General features: G+C 48.6%; 1 protein-coding gene across 7 annotated transcripts in view; it reads right to left on the reverse strand.

Moving 5' to 3' along the window:
- Positions 1-12689, reverse strand: part of IL17RE (interleukin 17 receptor E) — a 58324-nt gene that overhangs the window by 1339 nt on the left and 44296 nt on the right. For 2 of the 7 annotated variants that reach the window (XM_040492031.1, XM_040492032.1), the window contains exons 4-18: positions 9148-9319; positions 8789-8804; positions 8094-8216; positions 7362-7459; positions 6955-7138; positions 6721-6860; positions 5790-5858; positions 4823-4889; positions 3409-3584; positions 3276-3323; positions 3148-3193; positions 2829-2977; positions 1027-1095; positions 479-530; positions 297-395 (exon numbers count right to left, since the gene is read on the reverse strand). In XM_040492031.1, coding sequence (XP_040347965.1) covers positions 297-395; positions 479-530; positions 1027-1095; positions 2829-2977; positions 3148-3193; positions 3276-3323; positions 3409-3584; positions 4823-4889; positions 5790-5858; positions 6721-6860; positions 6955-7138; positions 7362-7459; positions 8094-8216; positions 8789-8804; positions 9148-9319 — 1508 coding nt within the window. Of the gene's footprint in view, positions 1-296; positions 396-478; positions 531-1026; positions 1096-2828; positions 2978-3147; positions 3194-3275; positions 3324-3408; positions 3585-4822; positions 4890-5789; positions 5859-6720; positions 6861-6954; positions 7139-7361; positions 7460-8093; positions 8217-8788; positions 8805-9147; positions 9320-9548; positions 9599-12689 lie in introns of those variants that run through there. The other 5 variants (XM_040492036.1, XM_040492037.1, XM_040492033.1 and 2 more) reach the window with 5 other exon arrangements.

Genomic DNA, 12689 nt, shown 5'->3' on the forward strand with positions numbered 1-12689 from the left:
GGCCAAGTCTAGGTGCCAGGTTTGGCAGGTGCAGAGCAAGCTGGATTTCCGCCCCAATAGTCTCGTGAGCAGAGACTCTTAACAGTAACCACCTGCACAGAGGGACCTTTGTTCTGCTTTAACCATTCCTGACCACTAGGGGGCCTGAGGCTCCCCACCCTGGGTAGCAGAGAGCTTGGTGCAGCAGCACGGACCTGACTATCCGAGAAGGGAGTCTAAGCAGGGGAAGGGTGGGGGGCAACCAGCCTAGACGTTGTGCAGATCTGAATCCTCAGGTTACCCCCGAGTGTGCTTACCTGACAGTGGGCGCCGGCGAGTGAGGACCAGAACAATGCCCGAGAGGATGGTGAGTGCCAGCAGTGCCAGGATCAAGAGCCCCAGGTGTCTATGAGAGACTGAGTCAAGCAGCGTGAGGCCAAGCCCGGGTCCTCAGTGCCCATCCTCCTTCTTACCCCACCCCACTCTCCCAAGAACTCACCATCCGGACACAAAAGGTGCTTCCAGGAAAACTGAACATCTGACCTCCACACCTGAAGGCACAGAGCCCCCACATCCCTGTAAGCCAGGGTGGCCCCTCCTCCCAGGGGAAGTTGAATGGGGACAGAAGGGGAGTTCCCCTGGATAGGGAATTTCTCCAGCACAGGGTGTGTTTGGTCCAGCCCTGGCTGGGCACACAACAGGTCAAGAGTGGCAAACTCAAAAAATAAACTCAAAGTTGGCCAGGGTGTCCATGAGGACCCGGAGGGCACAGGCCCTGAATGAAGTAATCAGATGCCACTGAGCTCAAGCCCATTGTCACCATGCCTGAATGTGGACACAGTACCAGGTTTTCTGATTTTCGAGGAGAAGCCAGAAATCAGCTTTTTAAAATATGAACTCTCCAATATTTAAATGGTGGCAACTAATTCCAATTTCAAACACCATGTTGGCCAAACCAAACATTTTTGCAGACTGGATTTGCCCCATGTGCCCCCTGAAGAGTAGATGCTAAGGGGGAATGTGCAGAGTGAGGGTAAGATTCCTTACCAGGACACAGCTCCCTGGCTTCAGGAAGGGAATGATAAGGTCTAGCGTCACTGGGCTTGACCCCTGAGTCTGTGGGAACAAAGAACAGAATGACTATCCCCATAGAGTCACATCTGGCTCTGTCCAGTCTGAGTCTTAGCCCATGCTCTTCCTCCTTTCTACTCCCCTCTACCCCCACCCAAATCCTACCCAGGCTTAAGGCCAAGTGCCACTGCTGACAAAAAAGTCTTCCCCCTGCTTCATTCTCAGATCCTGCTGTGATCATTCCTGGATCTGAACCACTGAACAGATACATATTAATCAGGCGATCAGGCATTCATCAACAAACATACTATGGGTGCCTACTCTGTGTCAAGCCCTGAGGAAAGAAGACACAGATGTTATCTCTGTCCTCCAGCAGCTCGCAAACCAAGGAGGCTAATTATACCCTGCCTCCCTTCTCTGTCCCACATGTCTGAGGGGATGGTTTGTCCATGGGAAAGAACCTAAGTTGTGAAGTCAGAAGACCACAATTTTAAAAAGTCAGGCTTAACTCTTGCCTTTGTGGTTCCTAGCTGTGTGATCTTTGCATGGAGATAGGTTACCTCTCTCCCTGACCCTCAGTTTCTTCATTTATATATGAGGACTAGTAATCTTTATTTTACCAGGTTATTGAGAGCATCACATGTGAGTGTGCATGTGAACACCCTCTATCTTCCACAGTGTAGTGTGTATTCATTTAATACTGAACTCCTTAGGGGCAGAGACTGTGTAAAATACTTTTCTTGTAGCTCCCAGAGTCTAATACAGGGTAGATACAGAGAAGGTATGTAATAAATACATGTTAAACTGGACAGAATTGATTGCCATCTGTTTACAGGCAGGGTATGGCTCCACCCTACATTCTGGGTGCTGGTTAGGGAGTTGACCAGAGTCTCCATCTTTTGGAAACTCTCTCCACCTCCAACCCCTGTACCACCTCTGTCCTAGACCCCATTCGCCAGCCAGATGTCAGCAGATGCTGACACAGTGACTCTCAAACCAGGCTGAACTCAGTGAAGTTGCTCTTTCGCCAGCTCACAGAGAGAGATGAGTCCATGGCTTTAGAACTCAGTCTTAGGTTATCCCATGTGACTTTGTCTTAAATCTTAAGCATGGCTTGGTGTTAAATCTTAAACATTTGCTACCATCTGTCTGCCTGGGAGCCCTCATAGAATACAAAACAAGTAACCAAGCTGCAAGTGAGCATTTAAGAAAGAATTGGAAAAAGCTGACCATGCTTAGTCAGATTGGTGCTATGGTTTGGGGGATATATTTTATTACGGTTTTTATTTTAGATCCTCAGAAGAAAGTCTGCTAGTCAAACTGTTCTCAGTTCACATAATAGAGTTAAATCTGTCAGTGGTTTACAGTATTCTGCAAAAAGGACTTTAGCTTCCAGGGACTCTGTCTCCCAAGACAGGGAACTTCTGCCAAGTGCCTTGTGGAGGCAAGCAGGAACACAGGGGAAGAGGACAGGGGTTTCCAGAGAGGGCATTGGTATAAAATGTGGCAGCAGATTGACCGGGTCAGAAGACAGCTGGATGTAAGAGGGTCAGCCTCTTGCCTCTGTTTATTCCCTGGAAGTTCAGAAACTAAATGGATTAGACACTGCCCCATTAAAGACCCTGCTGACTGGCAGAGAAACCAGCCAACAAAGGCTGATCAAGTAAACAAATAATCACATGATGTAAGTCAGAGATTTGCTTGCCTCCACCTGCTGTGCTCCTAGCAACACGACCTTGGGTGGGGGTGGGGGACAAACCCTGGCTACTAGGCCATACCTGGCTAATGCTATACACAGGGGGCACCAAGCTGTCCTGCCCCAAGCCTGGATGGCTCCAGGCAGCACTGAAGGTGGCGTGCATCTTCGAGGAGAAGTGAAGGACCAGCTGCTGGGCCTGGGTATCCATGCTCACATTCCAGGATGGGGCTGCCAGGGTGGGAAAGAGCATAATACAAGACATTCTGTTTGTAGGAAGTGGTAGGAGCTGGGTTGTGGTTGATAGAGAAGTCAGGGCAGGGCTAGAGTCTGGCTTGGTCACAGTTGGGTAAGGGTTAAGCGGTGGAAGGGGGTCCCAAAAGGGTCATTTATTGGCTCACCAGTCCCGCGGGGGCATTCAACGTGGCTGCTATTTCCAAAAGAGAACTGAGAAATCCAAGAATGGCAAGTCAGCAAGCTCTAGGCACCACCCATACCCTTCCCCATCCCCTGTCACCCATGCTTGTACCTTGAAGCAGAGCTGGGGGTGCAAGTCTACTCCCTCCAAAACATACCACTGTGGTAGGAGAAAGGAGTTAGTCAGGGAGCAGAGCCCTGGGCCCTAGCCCTGCCCACTCAAGTCCTGGGCAGGCCTGTCTCACCCCCTGTGACTCTCGAGCCGTGGCATTGGGGAGGTCTTCACAGAGGGTATGCCAGCCCTGCCTCTGGCAGAGGGAGGCCTCCAGCTTCAGTGGGCAGCGGAGTGTTAGAGCCATGACCATCTGACTGTGCTGGCTGTAGTCAGTAAAGTGCACTGACTTCCAGAAGTCCAAGCCATCTGGGTAGGCGGCAGGCAGGGGCAGAGAGTGAGGCCTGGGGAGGCCTAGGCCCTGCTTCAGCCTCAGCCTCACTTTGCACCCCAATCCCCAGAGCAGCAGGGGATGACTTTTTGAAGACAGCCAGCAGAGTTGCTGGAATGTCCAGGTACCCAATAAATGAGCACGCCTTCTCCAGACCTTTTATGACCTTTTCTACTTAAACTGTCTCCTCTCCTTCCTGTGCCTCCATTCTGGCCAGCTCCCTGCTGCTACCCAAACTCAAAATCCATATATTTTTGCTTAGGTTCCTCTTAGAACCAGGAATGTTCCCCTCCCTATTCTCCTTTTGAAATCCTGCCCACAGATTTCCTTTTGACATCCTGCCCATGGGGATCCTGCTTGGGTGAGCATCAGTTGGTTGAGCATCCAACTTTGGCTCAGTTGTGGTCTCATGGTTTGTGAGTTCAAGCCCTACATTCAGCTCTCTGCTGTCAGCATGGAGACTGCTTCAAATCCTCTGTCTCCCTCTCTCTTTGCACCTCCCCCACTTGTTCTCTCTTTCTCTATTAAAAATAAATAAATATTAAAAAAAATAAAATCCTTCCCATTTTCTGAGCCCACCTCAGGTGTCATCTTCTATAAGAGACCTTCTCTGCTCAGACAGCCTGCGTGGGATTCTCCCTTTCCTGAGTTCATGATCTACAGCCTAATCCTTAATTATAACAATGGCTTGGACTGTAGGCTGCTTTGTGCTTCTCATTTATTATGTTTCAGGGTCCTGTCTCTTTAATTTGGGGATAATAACATATATACAGCATTTTAGACATCACCAACCACTTTCACATAAATATTGAATTCAAGATTCATTTCCTCAACAGTTGGAAAGTAAGGCAGGGAAGGTATCACTACTTTACTGACGAAGAAACTGAGACTCAGAGAATAAGTGGGATGTGACCCCAAGATTTCTGGTCCATCCTCTTAGGACACCACCTGCTGGGTCTCATATTTCTGAACCTCTCACAGTGCCTAATACAATGTTCAATACTGATATATTGGCAGGCTGATTGGTAGATGTGATAGCCCTTTTCCCCCACCAACTCCATGGAAAGTGCCTGCATGGCTTCTGGGGCTTCCTCCACAGCATAGGTGCAAAGTGTGTGTGTGTGTGTGTGTGTGTGTGTGTGTGTGTGTGTGTGTGTGTGTGTAAGAGAGAGAGAGAGGCTGTGAATACACAAGAGTGCATATGTACAGCACTTACAGGCTTCAGGCCAGTTCTGGAAGGGGCATTTTTTGCACCTCACAGTGTCCTCTTGCAGGTAGGATGCCTGCGGGGACAGGGGAGAGCAGTCAGGGAAGGTCATAGGAATGGCTTTTCCTGTATCACTCATATCTGAAACTCATTCTGGCTTGACCCTTCCCTGATGCAAGCTGCCTGAGCTGGCAGAGCATGGATGAGGGGAAGCAGGGCAGTGTATGGGCAAGGGTAAGTGGTGTGTGACCAGAGTACAGGAGCAAGACCAGTAAGTATGGGGCTGGGGTTGAGTCCTCTTCTCCCTGGAGAGCAGAACCTATCCTCCCCAGAAAGAGGAGAGGTCCATGTTCCTCCACTTTTGGCTTCCCTGGCTTCTGCCCTCAGTGATTCCCAAGGTGTCCGGTGCGCTGTGTGGACCCCTTCCCCTGGACTGCCCAAACACCCTGGCTGTTGCTTTCTGCCTCAGGTATCTGCCTGAACCTTCCCTTTTGTCTCCTCCTGGTTAACAAGGTCCCCTGAGTTTTCTGTTTAGTTCAAATAAATCTTAACGCCAGGCACCTCAGCTTCATAAGGATTGGAGAGCTGCTATGGAGAACTTATGGGGACAAGACTTTTGGAGCCACATGAAACCTTGCAGTGGCCACATGTGCCTCCACTGTGACTCTTCAGAACACACAGCGAAGGCAACTGTGTATTCTGTCTCTGTGGGATGAGGCCAGTCTGAACCAGGGAAAGCTGGGTTTGGGTAGGACTAAGTTGGAATCACCCCCCAAAATGTCCCATGTTCAGCAGGACACTTCCATCTCTGACCCAGTGTGTGGCTCACAGTCAAGTTGGTAGCAGTCTTCCCAAGCATCTCATCAATACCCAGTCTTTTTAAGGCCTGACTTAGTGGAGATATGCTTGACCAACTGTGCCTCTAGGAGTCCTAGGATTGGAGCCATGGACAACCCATACATTTTCCTCTGCTCACCTCTATGCACAGACACGGCAGAAAGAATTCATAAGGCAGGTCTACAGCATGGCCCCCAGACACAATTTTCTGTTGACAAAGCAGCAAAAGGAGTGAAGAGGTGCCTGCCGAAAGAGTTTAGGCACCCTGGACAAGGGCAGCAGGAAGCTGGGACCTTGGCCAACACCCCCCATTTTTCCTCTTATAGGAGAGTTATTTCTTTCACCAAGAAACTTCCTCCCAGGGAGGAGGGAGGTCCCTGCTCTGTAGTCTATTTGCTCTGGGTATCTCAATATATGGAGTGGGGAAAGGGAGGAAATAGGGAAAGGATTATACATTTCTGGAGACCCTACTCTATGCCAGGTAGGTGCTAGAAGCATTAACTCGATTAATTAAATGCCAGCATCTAAGATGATCTTTGTTTTTATAAATGAAGAGAGCTGAGGGAATCAGAGGTATAGCCTCATTCCCTGCAAATGATACCAAGTGCATACAAGGGCATCCACAACAACTGGAGGTTCAAGTGGGGTATCAGGGCCCAGGTTGAGTGAATGGGGAACAACTCATTCTCTGAGGCGCAGCAACAAAAGGAAGGAGATGGAAGGGTACCAAGACAGATGTGACCACTTCCTGGCAGGGGGGGCAGGGATTGAAAAGCCTTCTTAGTGCAACCTGAATCTCATTAACGGTCTTCTCACTGGGGATAAATGCCATATTCATTTCTCTGCTAGGCGTTCATGGCTGCTCCAGGTGTCTCTGTCTGCCCTTTCCCTTCTGCATTTTCTGTCTAATCCAAAGAAGGCTTAATGCTAGGCACTTCAGAAATGTAGTAAGGTCATAAACAATTACTGTCCCTCTCTGGGCCTCAGTCTCCCCATGTATACAACAGAGAGGTCCTTTTTGCTGCAGTGCTGTGTGATCTGGTTTTTCAAAGGGAGACAACACTCCAAACCTGGGCCTCGAAGGGACTGCTCAGCTCCTCGCATTCTAGTGCCCACTGGTGACAAAGACGCACGCTGACCTCGGGTCCCGGGGGAATGGTCACTCGAATAGCCCGTGCCTCAGGCAACAATTCAAAGGAGAACTCTGGCCCTGGGGAGAAGGAGAACTGGTAGTCTTGTCTCTTGGCCTTAGCGCAGTCACCATTACTTGGCTGCACCCATCTCTGGTCATACCCCATGCCTACCTCCATGCCTTTGTGAGCTGGGTCTGGGGAGACCTTCCATTGCCTTTGCATATGAAGGTTGGGTCCTTTTAGAGCGTGATCCCTTGTGAGAGATGTCTGGGAAGGGGACAGCAATGTGATGACCCTTCTCAGACAGGCAACAGCTATTCAGCAGCTCCCTCTGTAGGCAGAGAACAGGGTTGGCCTTAGGCCAGGAATCGGGCTTCTATTACTGCTTCTGGAACCTGGGGTACCACAGGCAAGTTGCTCAACCTTTAGACCTCAGTTTCCCTAACTGTGTAACAGACAGAATAGTCTACTTCATCACCATGTTCTCTATCTCTCATGTGGCTAGAGAACAAAATGAAAGGCCAGAAAGGAAAGGGCTGTGAGGTATAAGGCAGGGCTGCAACTGGCAGGGGGAGTACCTGAGCAGATGCTGGCATCTTGTGTCTCCTACAGAACCGGAACTTGTATGACTTTTTGTATTTCTGCACCAGGAAGTGGATCCAGCCCCCCTGGAGGTCTGCGCAGGAAAGGACACATTGACTATCCAGCCCTTCACTGCCCCTCCCCTACCTGGAAGTGTGGCCTGATGTTAGGCAGGAAGTCATTTGAGATCATGGAGGGTAGTGATATCAAGCTTCTTTAGTCCTAAAAATTATGATATAGTCAAAAAAGGATTAATTCCTTAGGTAGAGAAAAAGCTATATATATGCAAAGATGTCCACTGTAGCATTATTTACAGCAGTGAAAAATTAGAAACTGCCAATTGTTAAACAGTGTCTGGGCATTTAGTATGTGCCAGGCACTAAGCTAGGCAATTAAAATACAGACTTGAATTAAGAAAGATCTTACTTTGTGAATAGAAGGTAATAATAGGAAACTCACAGAACTAAAACATTTTAATGCCAAGAATTGGTACCAGTGGAAAGGAGAAACACCTTCACAAAATGATAAAAGTGAACCCATGAATATCAGTCATGCTATGCTATTTTAGGATGACCTGTCTCTGTTGAGGTTGACAATAGGACAGACATCTGTTCTAGGATGATAAGTCCCACTTTCCTCAGCCTGCCGCCCCCCGCCCCCCACCCCCCCCCCCAATGCTCCTAATTCCCATCTCCACTGAGAAGGGCCCAAAGGGCTATTTCTCATACCTGAAGGATTTGACATCAGATGCAGGTGCAAATAGCAGGCGGGGAGCCAGAGCTGAGCACACCAGGACTTTAGAGACACAGGAAGGGCCAACTGGGTATGGCAAGGAATATGAGCAGACCCTCCTGGGAAGGATGATAAGAAAATCAAATGATAGGGTCCAAGAAGGTCCCTCTTGCCTCAGACAAGTTGCACTTGAGACTGAGATGTGTGGCTTTGAGCAAGTGACGGATCTCTCTAAGCCTCAGCTTCCTCATTCATAAAGTAGGACTGTTGTCAAGATCAAGTAAGATAATATGTGGGAAAATGATTTGTAAACCAGAATGTACCATAAGATATGAAGGAGTGTTGTATCTCCGACAGGAATGAGGGATCAGTTAAGGGAGAGAGATTATCCTCTGTCTCTCATTTAATCCTCCCCTCAGCCCAGGGGCAACAGTTTTCATGGTACCATCATTTCTACCGCACTGCTCTACCCCTCAGAAATGGAGAGTCAGAGGGACTAAGGGCACTGCTTGCAGCCACATGTGGAGTATGTGGTGGAACCGCAATGCAAATCCAGGCTTGTCTTGATTCTAAACCCCGTGATTTTTCCTTGTTATGCTACTTCCCAATTTGGGAACAAAAATGACTAGCTCATTAGGGATCTGGAACAAAAGGGACAAAGAAGAGAATCAGGGCAGGGAATGAGACTCACCAGTGAGTGCGTCTTCCTGAAGGCACAGGGCCCAGTAAGGGTAAGAAAAGAGAGAAGAATTATTAGTAGAGATTCCCATGGGGGGCATTCTCCCTGAGGTCTTTGGTTCAAATCACCTAATTCTAAGGTCCATAAGCTAATAGCCCATCCACTCTAGCTCTTTTCTTTCTAGCTCAACCCTGCCCAGGCCCTCAGCACACCAGAACCTTGGCTACCCCTTTGAGACCATATAAACGACACACTGGGGCTGTCACCAGGGCACGGGGACTTGGAAGGCAGAAGAGGACAGGCCGAAGAGTGGGGACTTTTACCAGCCTGTGGCAGGCAGCTGTCCCCACTGGGCAGTGGGGGTATCTTACCATGTGGGAGGCCAGCAGACAGTGGGTGCTCCAGTGCAGAAGATAGGGGCAGCCAATCCCAGAGGAGGCAGAGAGGCCAATGAGCAGCAGGAGAGGCAGGAGCAGGGCTGCCAGTCTGGGGCTCCCCATGGACTTCCGTGGGGTCAGAGCCCCCAGAACATGGCTGCACAGCCTGAAGGATGGCAGGGACTTGCTGTTCAGTAGCAGAGAGTTCAGGGAGCAGGAGCCCACGCCTCAGCCTGCCACTGCCCCGCCCTGCCCCAAAGCTCCTCCTCGATCCTAGATCCTAACCAGCCAGCCAGGCCACATTCCTTCCCCTAGCGGAGGGCCGGAGGGACACTTGCTCGCGCCACCCACCCCCCCCCACCCCCGCCCCCTGCCCCAAATCCTACTGCCCCCACCTGGAGGGCAAGGGGCTCCTGCTCTGGCAGAGAAATAACAGGAAAGAGGCCAGCACAGGGTTGGGAGGATGGAGGGCTGTACCTATTTCTTAACCCCTCCTACTGCCGCAACACCCGCCCACTACCGCTCTTGGACTTGGGAGCTTCCTTGGAGACATGCTACATCCCCTCACTTAGAGAATCAATAGAGCTTTTAAGCACTGTTCTGCAATGGGGCCTGGAGACAATGGTGACGAAGGCACCACTTAGAGTTGAACAGAACAACAAAAAGTCATTACAGGATGCATATAAATCGCACATGCTCCCATACTCCTCCTGCTCCCTACCTGGGTGACCCTCAGGACTATAGACTAGCTTCCTCTCTCCACCCAGCTCTTCTGGGCAAAGGGCTCCAAGCCAAAGGGACCTCCAGCTTCAAGGATCCTCTAATCAGTACTGTCTGTTCAGGAAGCCCCAGAACTCATAGCTGAGCCCTGGAGCTGAGGGAGCAGGCCCCACGCACTGACCTGGTTTTCTGTGGTTTCTGATGCTGACGAGGCTCCAGGCTTTGTGGGGACCCTCCCTATCATCCCACAGCTTCCTCCTGCTCATGGAGCATTTGAACTGCTTTAGTCCTCATTTTGGTGACACACATAGAAAGCAAGTTTGGGGCACACCTACAGGGTTAAGTCATCTTGAGATTGTAGCCTGACTATAACCTTCTTTAGGCCAATTCTAAGTCTTCAGGTCCACAGTCTGAAGACCCATTGTACTCATTATCCTAAAAATACCCTCTAACTTTTGAGTTCCTCAGAAGATAAGGACCCTTTCCAATAGTTAAGTTCTCCAATGCACAGCAGTGGATGTCAAGAAATACGTGCTTTGGGCGTTCCTGGGTAGCTCAGTCAGTTGACTCTTGATTTTGGTTCAGGTCATAGTCTCGCCTTTGTGAGTTCCAGCCCTGTGTCCACAGCCCTGTGTTCCAGCCCACTTTGAGTACAGAGCCTGCTTGGAATTCTCTCTTTCCCTTTCTCTCTGTCCCTCCCCTGTTTCTCTCTCTCTCTCTCTCTCTCTCTCTCTCTCAAAAATGAATAAACTTAAAGAAAAAGAGAAATAGGTGTTTTGTAGTTGAATAAATATAAATGATACATTTAAGTAGCATTTATCTGCTTCACATTTCACAAGCACTTTCATATTTGATCCTCCTAATCACTTCATGAGAGAGGTAAGTGAGAATTATTCTTTTCATTTCATAAAAAGAGAACATTTCAGGGGCATCTGGGTGGCTCAGTTGGTTAAGCGCCCGACTTCGGCTCAGGTCATGATCTCGCAGTTTGTGGGTTCAAGCCCTGCGTCAGGCTCTGTGCTGACAGCTCAGCGCCTGGAGCCTGTTTCCGATTCTGTGTCTCCCTCTCTCTCTGTCCCTCCCCTGGTCACACTCTGTCTCTCTCTCTCTCAAAAATAAATAAACACTAAAAAGAATTTAAAAAAGAGAGAGAGAGAACACTTCATAAAAAGGAAACAGAAAGAAGAGTGATTTTGTCAAGGTCAAGGTTTCTAGCCCAGGGAGCTCCAATTCTGCCAGCCTCCCACAGTTCATCTCATTTTCTACCATCCTGTAGTCTTTCTTCCCACTGCCTCATCTCCCTCTGCTCCTGGGAACCTAAAAGAGTTTGCTGGCAAGGATCTGTTTTTTGGCCTTGGAGCCCATCACTGCAAAAACAGATTAGTTAACGGGCACCTGGGTGGCTCAGTCGGTTAAGCATCCAACTTCGGCTCAGGTCATGATCTCACAGTTCAAGAATTTGAGTCCCTTGTTGGGCTCTGTGCTGACATCTCGGAGCCTGGAGCTTGCTTCAGATTCTGTCTCCCTCTCTCTCTGCCCCTCCCCCACTTGCGCCCTCTCAAAAATAAACAACAAAATAATATTTAAACAAAAATAAATTTAAAAATCCGATTAGTTAAGATATGAAGGAAGAAAAATGTGGTCTGGCCATACTAAGGATAGGTTAAGTAGTTTTCCCCCTCAATTTTTACCGAAACCAAAGTGGTTTAGATCTACATAACTAATGCAAGTTCCAACGCTAAGGGCATAAAGTAAGAGACTTGGTTCTATTCTAGAATACTTTTCTTTCTTAACCTCTTATATCTTCTGCTCTGTCACAGTGAAAATATTTCCTTAATTTCTCCCTGACCCTGGCTGAAGTATGGTAGGAGAAGCAGAAAAGAAACAAAAAGGACCCACATTCACACATAAAAAGAAAAAAAAAGAATAGAAAGGGAAGAACACAAGCACCTAGAAAAGGAAAAAGAATAAAGATGAGTAAGAAAGATAGAAGAGAGAAAAGAAGGTGTGTTTTATTTATTGTCTGCTAGTTTGCCTATTGACTGAAGAGTCTGTTCCAAAAATGATTTAAAGTAAAAAGCACAGAAGGTGAGTTCCAACACATCCTGGGAAAGAGTAGGGAATCAGTTCAAGATTTGCTAAACTCTTACTATCAGGCTCTGGGCCACATCTCATTTTATGAGTACTACAAGCCTTGAGGTCAGTCTTATTAAACCATTTTACCGACTGGAAAACACTAGGAAGATTACATAATTTGCCCAAATACAAAAATGGAGAGCTGGGATTCACCACCCTATCTTTCTGGCTCTTTCTGCCAGAACACACTGCTTGGGGAGATCTGTGGGAAGTCAGAGGGTTTCTGGGCCCTACGGTCCATGGAAATACTAGATTTAGCAATGTGATGTAGTTAGTAGGGTTAACAATGTGAAGGAAGGATTTGGAAAGAACAGGTCTTATGACAGTGAATTAGTGGTCAGACTTCCAGATGAGCAGAGATTGTTTGGCAAGTGTCAACACAGGAGTAACTGGCTGGAAATAAGAGGTAGCCAACTAGAGTAAAAGCCAACTGTAGCACAGAGGCCCTGTCCTCTTGCAAGATGGCTGAGCCTGCCAAATCTGTGGTTTGTGTCTGAAGGAGCGGACCCCAGACTTCATGCTCTAATAACCTTTACTTGGGGACCAAGCCAGCAGCTGAGGAAGTCTTGGCAGGCCCATGAACATGCTCAGAGACAGAGTACACTGTGGGGGCTGTGGACAGCTGTTTTTCTTGAGCCTTACTCTTATATGGACTCTGGTCAGACCATGCAGCAGCACCT

This window comes from Herpailurus yagouaroundi, unplaced genomic scaffold (assembly GCF_014898765.1).
Source record: "Herpailurus yagouaroundi ecotype Mexico unplaced genomic scaffold, PumYag 183, whole genome shotgun sequence".
NCBI lineage: Eukaryota > Metazoa > Chordata > Mammalia > Carnivora > Felidae > Herpailurus > Herpailurus yagouaroundi.